The sequence below is a fragment of the Protomyctophum bolini genome (assembly GCF_963924005.1).
Source record: "Protomyctophum bolini genome assembly, chromosome: 8".
Lineage (NCBI taxonomy): Eukaryota > Metazoa > Chordata > Actinopteri > Myctophiformes > Myctophidae > Protomyctophum > Protomyctophum bolini.
Window position 1 is genome coordinate 21,078,280 of NC_137869.1, and position 13,564 is coordinate 21,091,843.

The following is a 13,564-nucleotide window of genomic DNA, read 5'->3' on the forward strand; positions in this document are numbered from 1 at the left end:
ATTCTTACTAGGACAAACTGCCATTTCAGATATACAAAACTACATTTGTACTAGTCATAATATGAAATGTGTCCATCCATAGTTAGATTTCTACTAGTCACAATGTATTTTTGTACAAAATAATCCATAATAAAAATGATGGATGTCTGGAATGTTTTTTTAATTTTGGATATATGAAATGGTAGTTTCAACTAGTAAGAATTCAATTGTAGATATCCAGAATGTGGATTGTATATATCCAGAATGCAGTTATGGATATCTGAAACTAAAAGCTCAATACACATGAATGGCAAAAGTGATAGTAATTTCTCCTAGGAAGAATGACGTTATGGAATGGCATGGATAGGACGAATGCCATGGATATCTTAAATGACAGTTGTGGATAAGAGGAATGTCATTGTGGATATCTGAAACGTTAGTTATGACTAGGAAGAACTGAACTACAGATATCTGGAATATATATCCAGTCTCGCTATTAAAACGGCTTGTCTTTTTCAGCTCTAACGAAACCCTCTCTCCTCTCCTCTCCTGTCCTCTCCTCTCCTCTCCAGGTTTCTCTAATGAAAGAGATTTGACACATTCCAGATCCAATAATTTGATGGCGGGTCATCAGTCAGTAGGACACTCCGTCGGTCATCAAATTATTGGCTTAGGAATGCAACAAAAACAAGACAATCTCGATGAATTCAAGTGATGGTATGTATAATTGATAGAAACCTAGCGTCCCTATTCTGGGGTGAACATTGGGTGAAAATAGCAGATCTACTGTATAAGCTGGCAACATGTGGTGCTGCAACGCATTGTGACAGGCGTCAGTGGCTCCAGGGTAGAGTGGCAGGTAGAACAGCCAGATGGGAACCGTGAGGTTCCCAGTTCGAACCCGGGCTCCCCCAGAGTTAGTAGTATCGAAGTGTCCTTGAACAAGACGCTGAACCCCTAATTGCTCCCGATGTGCAGGTTGGTGCCGTGCATGGTTTCCTCTGCCATCAGTGTAAGAAAGTGTGTGTGAATGGATGAATGTAATGCACAATCTATGTAAAGCGCTTTGGATAAAGTGCTATATAAATGCACCATTTACCATTTTCGGGATAAAAGGAGCGGGCCTGGGATATGGCCCTGGGGGACCCCGGTCAGCTAATATAGAGTTTAATTGGTTAAACCAGGACCATTTTAGTATCTGAAAGCCTCTGTAGCTCACATACCGTCTACCCCTTATGTGAAAGACATAAGAAAGCACACACATATGTACGACGTAGACACAAACACGAGAATGCACTGCAAGTAGAGGCGTGCACGCATTCATGCATTTCAGAAATTCACAAATACAACAAACACGCGCGCGCGCGTGCGTGCGTGCGCGTGCGTGCGCGTGCGTGCGTGCGTGTGTGTGTGTGTGTGTGTGTGTACACGCACAAAGGAAACTCACATACCTGACGTTGACACAGTGCCATATCCACGTCTCAGGGAAGAAAGTCCGCCTGCGCTTCTCTGCCCTGCAACCGAAGAAACACAAGCTGACATCAATAAAAGGCCATCAGCTGCGAGCTCTGCCCACAATAAAGAGAACACCATAATTGGAAAATGTATTATTCCGTAATCCACACCGACATCCTCTAAGTCGCACCATGTGTTTAATGTTCATCCCTAGAATGAAAGCTATTTGTGGCATGAAGGAACAAAGGCCCAAACTATACTAGCAACCCCAGAGCCCTAATTCTTTTTGTCTTGTTTTCCCTCTGCCTTTTTCCACTTCGTGGTTCACAGACCTGATTTAACCTCTGTAAAACAACTATTGATCAGGGTGATTTCATCATGCATATTTATTATTTGTAACTTATTTTTTTGATTTGCTTAATTTAGCTGCTGTCGACACGCCCCCAACTTAAACTTTTGTGAAGCATAGCAAGTTTCACGGTACAGATGCAAGGTTCAAAAAGTATGACTTGACATATGAATAACAGAGGATACAACATTTAGTAAACCAAATCTCAACATAACATCCGGACATATCGTCACTGTATGTAAAAACACATGGTACCTGGTCACAGGGCGAGGGTTCTATGTAAAAACACACAGTGCATGGTCACAGGACAGGGGCTCTATGTAAAAACACACGGTACATGGTCACAGGACAGGGGCTCTATGTAAAAACACACGGTACATGGTCACAGGACAGGGGCTCTATGTAAAAACACACGGTACCTGGTCACAGGGCGAGGATTCTATGTAAAAACACACAGTACATGGTCACAGGACAGGGGCTCTATGTAAAAACAAACGGTACCTGGTCACAGGGCGAGGGTTCTATGTAAAAACACACGGTACTACCTGGTCACAGGGCGAGGGTTCTATGTAAAAACACACGGTACATGGTCACAGGGCGAGGGTTCTATGTAAAACACACGGTACATGGTCACAGGGCGAGGGTTCGATGTAAAACACACGGTACTACCTGGTCACAGGGCGAGGGTTCTATGTAAAACACACGGTACATGGTCACAGGGCGAGGGTTCTATGTAAGAACACATGGTACTACCTGGTCACAGGGCGAGGGTTCTATGTAAAACACACGGTACATGGTCACAGGACAGGGGCTCTATGTAAAACACACGGTACATGGTCACAGGGCGAGGGTTCTATGTAAGAACACATGGTACTACCTTGGCGCAGGGCGAGGGTGCATGGCAGCCACCAAGGTGGAGGTGTGTGGCTGGAAGGCAGGGACGGCCTCGTCTGTGTACATTCCACCACTCTGCCGGTGGTTCAGACTCACCATGTCTGTCATCACCACCAGGCCTGTTTCCTATAGCACGCGCACACACACCCACACCCACACACACACACACACACACACACACACACGTTTACTTTGTATTACTACGACATCAACAATTAGGCAATTTCATGAATGCTATTTTATTGAAGAGAAGACTTCCCCACACTCAACTTACTTAACAGCAGGTGTGTAGGCGATAAAGCAGCAAACGTGTAGGAGAAGGAGGGAGACCCGCACACTGCCACTTGCTGGTTCAAGAGCTTTTTATTGAATGTCAAAGTGCAAGGTCAAAAGACCTTCTTTCGCGTTCATGCATCCGCCTGGGTGACAGCAGACTACTGGGCGATCGCTGGTGCTTTGGTATGGGGGGGTAAGATCTTACTAAGATCATTATCAAGAGTGTGAAATTGTGAATGGACAGGTATCAGTCAAAAGGGAGACATCGAAGATATATGGAGATCTAAGGGTTTGAGGTCAGATATAGAGTTTCTGGCCAATATTGATGACATCAGGGATCTCCATATATGGGCTTAATATTGATGACATAAGGGATGTCCATCTCTGATGATGTCACGTGATGTCACGTGCTCCATCCCAGATGATGTCACGTGCATCATCCCTTTTTTCTTTTTTTTTTCTTTTTTTTTTTTTGTGGCTTACGCCTTTTATTGGTTTTTTGAAGGGACAGACAGTAGGCTGACAGGAAACGGGAGAGAGATGGGGGAAGACATGCAGTAAAGGCCGTGTCGGGCTCGGGAGTCGAACCCGCGGCACACTGCGACTGGATTACCAGTCGGGTGCCCAGACGGTTACGCCACCTCCTGGGCACGTGCATCATCCCTGATGATGTCACGTGATGTCACGTGCTCGACCAACCAACCATCCAACCAACCACACACACACTGACGGGAAATGCACGATTCCAGTTAACTGTGACCTTTGGTCGCAACTAATGAGATCAGGGATGTAATTCTTCAGAACTGCTCCTATATTGGAATGCGTTTGGCCCCACCGCTCACTTCACAATGGGTGTGACTATTATACATTCAAACAACCATTTCTCGAGTCTCATGAAGACCAAGAACATTGTCCTCACAATGTCTATTTCTACTATACTATATTGCTGACTAACTGACACAGCCTTCAGACGTTCAGAGGACGTTTGTCTCTCACCGTGAATGCAAAGCGGGCGTCTTTAGTGATGTCCCAGTGCCAGGGGAACACGGAAGACCGTCTCCGTCGTCTGGACGACAGCCCAGGCCACCAGAAGTGTCCGTCGTCTTTGGGAACGCCAAACGCGTCCGACACGTCAAAGTCTGCAAGCTCTTTGAACACCTGCCCAATGACGGAAACACACACGCACACACACGCACACGTTTGTATTCATAATATCCTTCGAAATCCATACCTCTCCCTCATGGGGACCTGAAAATGTCCTCATGAGGCAATTGCCACTACTCCCACTAGGCAATTTTAATATAGCATAATTGCGATAATTGTGAAAAGAAACTGCTGGACATCTCCAGAGCTCATGGCCCAGTTTAAGAAGTTTTGCAGTTAGAACTGAATTCAGCAATATCTGTTTTGTTAGTAAAAGAACCAACCTTGTCTGGACTAAGCTGGAAGTCAGGTTTTAGGAGGTAGAGACTCTTGTCCACTGTCGCCACACATACACAAGAACCCTTGGCTGCTCGGAGGCGAAGGCTCACTGGGTCTCCTGGCATGGACTCATTGGCAGACACAGACACAGAAACCTGGGAACCAACCAATACAGTATATAACACAATACATTCATTATCATAAGCTGTACTATAGCGTTGCTGCCGGGCGGAAACCTCTTATGTCCATATTTAAACTTTTTATGTTTTTTCGTATATGAATTCTACTTCACCATACCAGTGTATGCATACGCAAGTAGCAAAAAAGTTTTATTCTATTTCGAGATTTGAATCCTGACAAGAAACAGTTTTGGTTTCCACCCAACAGCAATGATATACTAAAAGGGGAAAAACAGATGCATACTGTGACATACTGTTACTGATAACAAAAAATCTAAACAACATAGTCTATCTATATGACATATGACTCCAAATGTGATCACAACACCTTTGACTTTGATCCATTATATTGAGGAAAGAATTGTGGAGGTACTTCTGGGCCTACTGTGCATAAAAAGGTTCGGCACGGATTGGTCCAGTTTGCGAGATGAACTCCGGAGATATGGACGGACGGATAGACAGACAGACAGACATGGCACGCACGCGCACACACACACACAGTCACAGACAGCTCGCCTTTTGCAAAGGCACACTGTAGAAACAGCCGAGGTGCGTAAAGATGCAGCTTGATGATCAATCCATTCAAATCATGCACTACATGGCCGTGTGAGGCCAACAGAACACAGGGTCGAAAACTACAGGTCTTTGAAAGAGAACCTAGAGAGAAGGAAGATGGTGGGTGAGAGTCGGCCATAAACTTTCTCACTTCAAAAACAGTTCTCAACAGCGTGCAGGGCCACAAATTAGCCCCATTATTGGGTTCCGCTGGCCTCCTTTCACCACTACTGTCATGACCCCGCTTATCTCCCCGCACGACCTCTGCCTCATCAAGTCTTCACTCAAGGGTCCACTTGGTTACATTTGTACAAGTGGATAAAATAACTCACTTTTTACGATGCATTGTGTGTGCGCGCAATGCACCGCACACACACACACACACACACACACACACACACACACACACACACACACACACACACACACACACAGTCATAATAGCATACTAGGGAGCCGTAAATACTTCAGGGAGTTAACTCTGCCTAATGCAGACAGGAACTGGGAAACTCTCCCAGGCCAACACAGCTGTTTGTTTACAGATACTACAGATGGACATGTGTCTCCAAAATGAATGCATTGTATGGCATATGTTATATTGATTTCCTGTATGCTGCTGGGGGTTGCTCATGATATCCCTTAACACATTCCTGTAAAGTTACAGAGTATTAGAGTGGAACCGTTTCCGCACTGATTCCGTGAATCAGATTCTGAAGAATGTCCAAAATACTACTTGACGTGGTTTATGAAACAGGCTTAGCCGTCTGTAAGAGGGTCTGTCTGTCCATCTGTGTGTCTGAATCTAATCTTGCACACCGCTGGAAAGAAACCTTACCACATTTCTTGTACACACTGTCACCAGGCTCACATAGAATCCCACAAATTGGTGTTACACATAATGTTAAAATATTGAGGCTTTAGATACACATGGCGTCAATTACATCCAGTCTTCTTGCCAGTGTTTTACCACTGCATACCTTGTTCTCGAAGCTGGGTTGGACGGGGAGCTGCAGGCTGTCCGTGACGCCCTCGCCACTCTCCCTCACGTAGTAGACAAGCAGGCGGCTGAGGGGCGCCATGACGTGACGGACAGGGAAGCGGAGGTACGACACACAGGTGTCCATCTCAGCTTGAGGTGAGGAGCCTCCGGCACCTAGCGGACAGAAGGTGAAGGCGATATGGTGTGACATTGGTTCTCAATGTGGGGTCTGAGGAGCATTTTGACTTTTCTCACTGTACCTAAGGAGCAATGCACCAACAAGGAGCCAGACCATACCTCATATGAAGAACACGCATAGATTAGTCCAAGTACATTTGGAAATGACACAATGTGGGCATTGGGCGTGAGAATGACAAGTGTGTCGGTTGGAAACTAGCAGCTGCGGTAAAGACCATACCGGAACCGCTGAGACACTGAGCCTTGAACCCTCTTATACTGACCCGAGGCCGGGGGGGGCTGGGTTGTGGTGTGGACGTTCTTGTCAAAGGTGACCGCTGCCCTCTTTCCTCGCTGTGAAGCTGCGGAGACGTTGGCGTGTTGCTGGCCCGACAGGACGATGTTTCCCCTGGACGCCACCTCGTAGTGCAGGGTGAAGTTGCAGGGGCAGGTGGACTTCAGGGCAACCTCTGCTTCCTGGCCCACCTTACACATCATTTGTAACACACGTGGACAAATGGCAAATCAAAGTAATTAAAGTCGTCAAATTACGATGATTGGTTCTTTTGCTGCGATGACGTGTATTATGTAGCAAGATAGATCAGTGATTCTCAACCTTAATTTTTTTTCAAAGACCCCCATTTTGATTCGATGTATTTGTGCGGTGTCTTTAGATGATGTGTCTGAGACTGAGAGGTCACATTTGAAGCAGAAGCATCATAATCATAATAAACACTGAGTAAAACTAGCGTTATTACCGATCATGGCATTTTAGTTGATGATTATTGTAAAAAATAATTGGGATTAACGATTTTTAAATTTTTAAAAATTTGCATGTACATGAATCAAAATGACCTTTAGTTTCTGTTTGCCTTTTATGCTTTTGAAACACAAATTGCAGATGGCAGATGTAACAAATACCTTAAATATACATAAACCTAATTTTGTTTCTGTAACAAATAATTGCAAATTATACATACCACATCGTACCACAGAAGAAGAAGGGGGTGGTGGAGCTTACCTTGAGCGGTGAGCTGAGGCTCTGGATCTGGATGTGACATTTGCTGGGAGAATACCAGCTGCTGATGGACAGATAGCTGGGCAGGTATTGGTCTCCAGCTGGCTGGCCGTCAATGGAAATCACCTTGGTCTGCAGCAGCGCCGGGCACAGACACAACAGAGCATTGATATAAAGTCAACGTGACATTCAGTCAGTCATGTCGGATGGAAAGCAGAACCTGAAATGCATTCCTTAGTTGAATCCCATCTTTAATTGCTTTTTCCATTGTGTTGGTGACCCCTTGACACTCCTTCTTTCCAACACTCTCTAGAGATGCGAGCGAAGCACCAGGTTGAGGCGAGCGACACTGCATGCAAGGCGTACATAAGGATGGGATAGATTTGAGTGATTGGAACAAGGCTTGGGGCAAGTCTGTCTGTGTCCCTTTTATATACCCCATGTACAAATACTTCCAATTTATATAGCAGTTTCCTTGGTACTTTACAAAACAAACACATTTATTAAGAGAATTAACTAGTTAAAAGGCAAAAAACAATGCAAACTAAATCATTAAAATTAAAAGGCAAAAAAGGGGATTAGAATTAGGTGGGGACTGGGGAATGCAAGTCTGAAGAGGGTGGGGGGGGGGGTTCTTTGATGTCAGCTGGGAGTGAGTTCCAAAGGGAGGGGGCAGCAACTATGAGAACGCCCTATCTCCATTAATGGTCAACACATATGCTGACCACAAGTAAAACAGGTATTACTTAATGCATTTGTCACCAGGATGGCCGAGTGGTTAAGGCGTTCAAACCCCACTCCTGGTAAATACTATTCTTTACACAAGATATATGTGGTTAAGACAGAGAAGGGCACTTTCATTATGGCAGTTTTAAACTAAATTAGCATAAACTTAGTTCAAGTCCCCAATTTATCGGCTGTAACTGAGACTACAGAGGTGAGAGTATCAGCTGGACCCTCAGCAAGACCAGTCTGCATTAGTCTAGATGCGTCAGTCTAGAATGAGTGACATGATTAAAAGTAATCATATAGGTTACCTAATAGAGTAAAAGTATTTTTCTTCAAATATGTGTACTTTGTGTAGATAGTTAAAAGAATTAGGAATAGAAAAATATTTTGGCTGCAACCTGCAACAAAAATTCCATGTACTGTATGTGCAAATGTACTTTTCAAATACCCCAACAATAACGAAAGGGGAAAAACTATTATTACAACCCATGACTTCATTAGGAACGTATGTCAGCCCATCCCAGGCCGCAGAGCCACCACTGACCTCCAGCCAGACGTACTGGGCAGCGGTCGGGATGGAGGGGATCTCGAAGGTCGCCTGACCGTCCTTGGAGATCAGCTCGCTCGTGTAGACGTTGTCCTTCGGGGTCAGCTCTGCCTTGACGCGCACGTGCACTCCGTCGGCTGGGCTCCCATCTGGGTAGGTCACCTCGATCTCCGCCCGGGGGTAAAGAGTGTGTTAACCATATGAAGCCTAGCATCCTTAATTCTGGGCATGTCATATAACGCAGTTAAATTATCATATTTGAACACCCTTCCGAGCACTTTTGAGCTTGCAGAGGCGAAGTCCGAGAGCCAATAGTCCGACATCCAATAGTCCGACAACAAATAGTCCGACAGCCAATAGTCCGACAGCCAATAGTCCGACAACCAACAGTCCCACTACTCCAATAGTCCGACAGCCAATAGTCCGACAACCAACAGTCCCACTACTCCAATAGTCCGACAACCAACAGTCCCACTACTCCAATAGTCCGACAGCCAATAGTCCGACAACCAATAGTCCAACAGCCAATAGTCCGATAACCAATAGTCCGACAGGCAATAGTCTGACAACCAACAGTCCCACTACTCCAATAGTCTGACACCCCAACAGCACCGACGGGTCTGATTTTAATCTCATTCAAGATGTTATCCAGACAGTGTATTACTCGTTTTAAACTTAATCAGCACGCTAAAATATGTATCTGAAAACATTATAGCTTAGAAATAAGCCATGTAGTAGCAGAACTTGCTTTGCTGGTCGTCTGTCTGTCTCGTAAACAAAGACTGCGACTGCGCGTCGCAGATGTAGCGGAGCTACGTCCCATTGCGTGAAGGGATGCAACGCTCTGATTGGTTCAGAAACACACTCCGTTTCAGAGTAAAAAAGCCATTGCAACCTGTCGGCATTACATTTTATTCAATCTGAGAACCCATCGGCAAATAAAGAGAACCACTGTCATAATGGATGAACATTTGGTGAACATAGGAGAACATTTTGCAAATGTTTCCTTAGGTGAAACGTCTATTTCCCCGCATGTGTTGCCAGTTACCACAACAATGTAAATTCCTCTCTGTTCATTTTTATCCATTTGTACAAACCACTAACCGTCTGGACTGTATCCAGACGGTATCTGGTATTTTGGACACTCTCAGGGTGAAATTAACAGAAGATTGTTACTGTGTAATCTTGTCTCCAGTGGTGTAAAGTAACCAAGTACATTTACTTGAGTACTACTGGAGTATTTTCAATATTTTTACTTCTACTCCACTACGCACTACCCCTCAGAGGCAAATATTGTACTTACATATTGAGTACTTTTGTACTTTCACTCAAGTGTATTTTGAATACAGAACTTTCACTTGTTGTAACAGAGTATTTCTACATTGTGGTATATTTATAAGTTTACCCGAGTTTTTTTTTAAAGCAAGTACTTCTTCCATGACTGCTCGTCTCACCTTCCCCTTGTACGGCAGGCCAGGCTTGAACTGCTTGCGTGTGTCCTTGGAGTACTTGATGTCAATGAGCTGCTGGTGGACAGGCGTTGAGTCGTCGAACATGGTCTGCCTGCTTCCATCGGCGCCGGTCACCGACACCCACATGCTCACCGTTCCTCTGAAGTGGTCGGCCACGTCCGGCGGCAGCATGTCCTTCACACACAGGCTGAAGGTCGCAGAGCCCTTGATCTGCGATCAAATGAGTTGGTCAAAACTCGTCGGGAGTATCCTTGATGGGGTTCAAGGGGGTCCCCCAACTAAATGACTCATTTAACCAAATGGAACCTATAAAGAAAGGCCTATTCATGCTCCAGTTTTGGGTGATGAGGTGACCACCGAAACGGTGACCTCATCACCTAGAACAGGAGTATGAATAGGCCTTTTAAGGGACGCTGTTAAATCAACACTAATGATTTGAGTGTGGATCCCTATCTACACACAGATATTAAATTGGGGTCCTTGAAATTAAAAAGTTAGAGATACTTAACATTACATACATACTGGGGAATTGTATGCCAAACATGTATGCAAATATGCTAGAGTAAGTTGTTACTGTAGACAAAAAACACACACCAAACGACATATTTATGTTAGGGGGGAGGGGGAGCTTAAATTGCTGATCTAGGATCATCAATCACATTTGTCCCTCTTATCTTAGTTGTTCTGACTCGAAACCAAAATAGAGATCAGATCAGCACTTTAGAAGATCAACACTAGCCAAGTTGTTTTGACACACACCAGTATATTACACCATGTTAGGATAATGGAGCTGGGTATGGATTAGGACAGGGTGATATGGACAAAATTGTGTATTGTGACGATAATATATTTTTCAAAACCACGAAAATAGCAGGTCTACAATCTCACAATGCATCACGATGGGATGTGTTGTGAGGTTGTAGACTCGTAATTTGGCTAGTAAAAAAACCACGATTTTAGATTATCGAAAATCCCAGACGATATCTAGTCTCGTATCGTAGATTTTGGTATAATATCAATATATCACCCAGCCCAAGTATGCATAAACTTACGTCCATAGATTTGACCACAGGATGGCCCATCTCATGGCGGTAGTAGCCCACTCCATTCACTGTCATGTTGACTGTAAGTTTCCCAGTCACCGGCTTCCCAAAGGTATACCTGGACAGCAGCAAAGATGTCAAAATCATGTACAGATTCATGTTTTGTCACCAATATCATACAATTTTGGCCCTGGACTCCCACATATCTACTGTGCTAGGCAGCCAGGTTCATGCCATGTGCATGAATCATGATTAAATACATCGGATGATTGGAATACGGAAAATACGATGCTAAAAATCAACTGCTAGAAGCTACCGGTATCCAAAGAGCGAAACTCGCTTTACAAAGAGACAATAAAAGAACACGTGACATGACCATTACCTGTGAAGCACCTAAGGCTAAGAGTTCTAGAGACATGCTTGCCTAATATCATTTTGTGTTGCTCATGATGTTATCATCATGACACTATTGTTTCTGTCGGGTGGAAACCTAGTATGTCCAAAACTCGTACTTTTCAGGATTCAAATGCAAACATAGCCGATCTACAAGCTCAAAACCAGCTCAGTGGCCTTGTGGTTAGAGTGTCCGCCCTGAGACTGGGAGGTCAGGGTTCAATCCCTGGCCGGGTCATACCAAAGACTATGAAAAATGGGACTCAGTGCCTCCCTGCTTGGCACTCATTAAGGGTTGGATTGTCTAGTATGTCCCTGCGACATACTAGCATCATGTCCAGGGGGTGTACTTCTACATCATGTCCAGGGGGTGTAGGCTCCTGCCCTATGGGCAACAGGCTCTGCAAGGTTTACTTACAATCTCAAAACACATTGCAATGCAACGTGTTTTGAGCTTTATAGATTGAGCTATTTTTGCTACTGTTGTGTGACACTGTAGAATGACAATGTAGATTGTAGAGCATTCATTAACAAAAAAACAAAAATTAAAACAGTTGAAATATGGTGATACAAGGTTTCTGCCCGACCGAAACAATATGAAATAATAACAAAACATTCCTGTTTCATAAAAACTCTTATAAGCCACTTTCGGCTCCCAACCCACTGGCTGAGAAACATTTATTTGATAGACCGAAGTTCAACAGGTAAATCTCACGCCTCAGGCCTGTCATTGGGTCACATAATATTGTACTGTTCCTGTATGACATCACTGCCAGCTGAAGTGCCTTACCTGGCCCTGACGCTGGCTTGTTCACAGGCGTTGAGATCACGGATGTAACGTGGTGGCTCAATGATCAACTCGAACTTGGGCATCACTGTGGGGATGCCGAGAATAGGCAGAGAATAAGCATTGTCCCTTATTGGAGGGGGAAATCATGTAAATCGCTTTCTTCAAAACAACATTTTAACCCATTAAGACCTGAGGCCGAGTCTACAAATGCCTTCTAAATCAGTAGTTCTCAAACTTTTTCGTAATTCAAAACTATTCAAAATGACTTGAATTGACACTTGTGTGAAAGACATCACTGCAGAGTAGGTAAATAATAGAAATAAAGTCATTTATTTGGTGAACTAAGTACATTTGCCAAACCTTTTAGATATAAGATAAAATATAGCTAACGAAAGCCCTTCATTCTCATGGATATTTTGTATACAGTTGCTCACCATACTTCAGTACTTCAAAGGACTTGTTATAGGTGTGACCCTGCATCTCCACAAAGATAAGCCACTCTCCAAATATGGGCTGATCGGACAGAGGGAAACTCATGTTGACAATCCCTGGAGAGAAATGTATCGCACAATTACATACAATATACAGTATGATAGAAGACAACGTTATAGTCAGAGGGTGATGAAGAGAATGGAGGGTGGCAACATCACACTCACAGTACAAGCACTGTATTCAGTGGGTAGGGTCAAACATTAAGCACTCAATGCGGAGCGGCATCGAGTATAAAACTATTTTGTCCGGAGAGAACTTGTTCGGTTTCTGCGAGCCAAAATAAATGTGACTTCTTCTGACGTATGCAGGTGCCATATTAGCCTACTAATTGTTATTATGTAAAATTGAGATTGTTTCAGCATCATATAACAATTATAACATGAATGGAAGAAGCATGGACATTGTTCTGGAAGCAACACTGCAGTGTCATATGAAACCACTGCGCTGCATGGGGCTATGATAATTACACTTTGCAAAAGAAGTGGACTTACCGCAACACACAGATCTGAGTCCTTTCCACTGGACCATCCTGGATCCTCTTGGATCCTGAAGGGTCAGAACATCAGATAAAAAACAAAACAAATGACAACGACCTTTCACATCTCAAGTTGTAAGGGTCAAACCTGGTTTGTAATTTAAAACATTACAGTGTTGAACTGAGACTCATGCTTGCGTTTTCCCTCCCTCTGAACTTGACCTTAAGACCTGGCTCCTGACCCGGACTGACGTTGAAATACCTTAGCAACTTTTCCTCAGGTGATTGTGCAGTTTACAGGTCAAAGAGTAGTCCAACCGGCTTATTACACCCATAAATC

General features: G+C 44.1%; 1 protein-coding gene across 1 annotated transcript in view; it reads right to left on the bottom strand.

Moving 5' to 3' along the window:
- Positions 1-13,564, bottom strand: part of cpamd8 (C3 and PZP like alpha-2-macroglobulin domain containing 8) — an 83,005-nt gene that overhangs the window by 58,975 nt on the left and 10,466 nt on the right. Inside the window, exons 7-19 of the mRNA XM_080771212.1 lie at positions 13,241-13,295; positions 12,692-12,805; positions 12,258-12,342; positions 11,084-11,192; positions 10,014-10,241; positions 8,557-8,727; positions 7,287-7,415; positions 6,550-6,751; positions 6,087-6,262; positions 4,381-4,530; positions 3,950-4,111; positions 2,661-2,803; positions 1,431-1,493 (exon numbers count right to left, since the gene is read on the bottom strand). Coding sequence (XP_080627338.1) covers positions 1,431-1,493; positions 2,661-2,803; positions 3,950-4,111; positions 4,381-4,530; positions 6,087-6,262; positions 6,550-6,751; positions 7,287-7,415; positions 8,557-8,727; positions 10,014-10,241; positions 11,084-11,192; positions 12,258-12,342; positions 12,692-12,805; positions 13,241-13,295 — 1,787 coding nt within the window. The remainder of the gene's footprint in view (positions 1-1,430; positions 1,494-2,660; positions 2,804-3,949; positions 4,112-4,380; positions 4,531-6,086; positions 6,263-6,549; positions 6,752-7,286; positions 7,416-8,556; positions 8,728-10,013; positions 10,242-11,083; positions 11,193-12,257; positions 12,343-12,691; positions 12,806-13,240; positions 13,296-13,564) is intronic.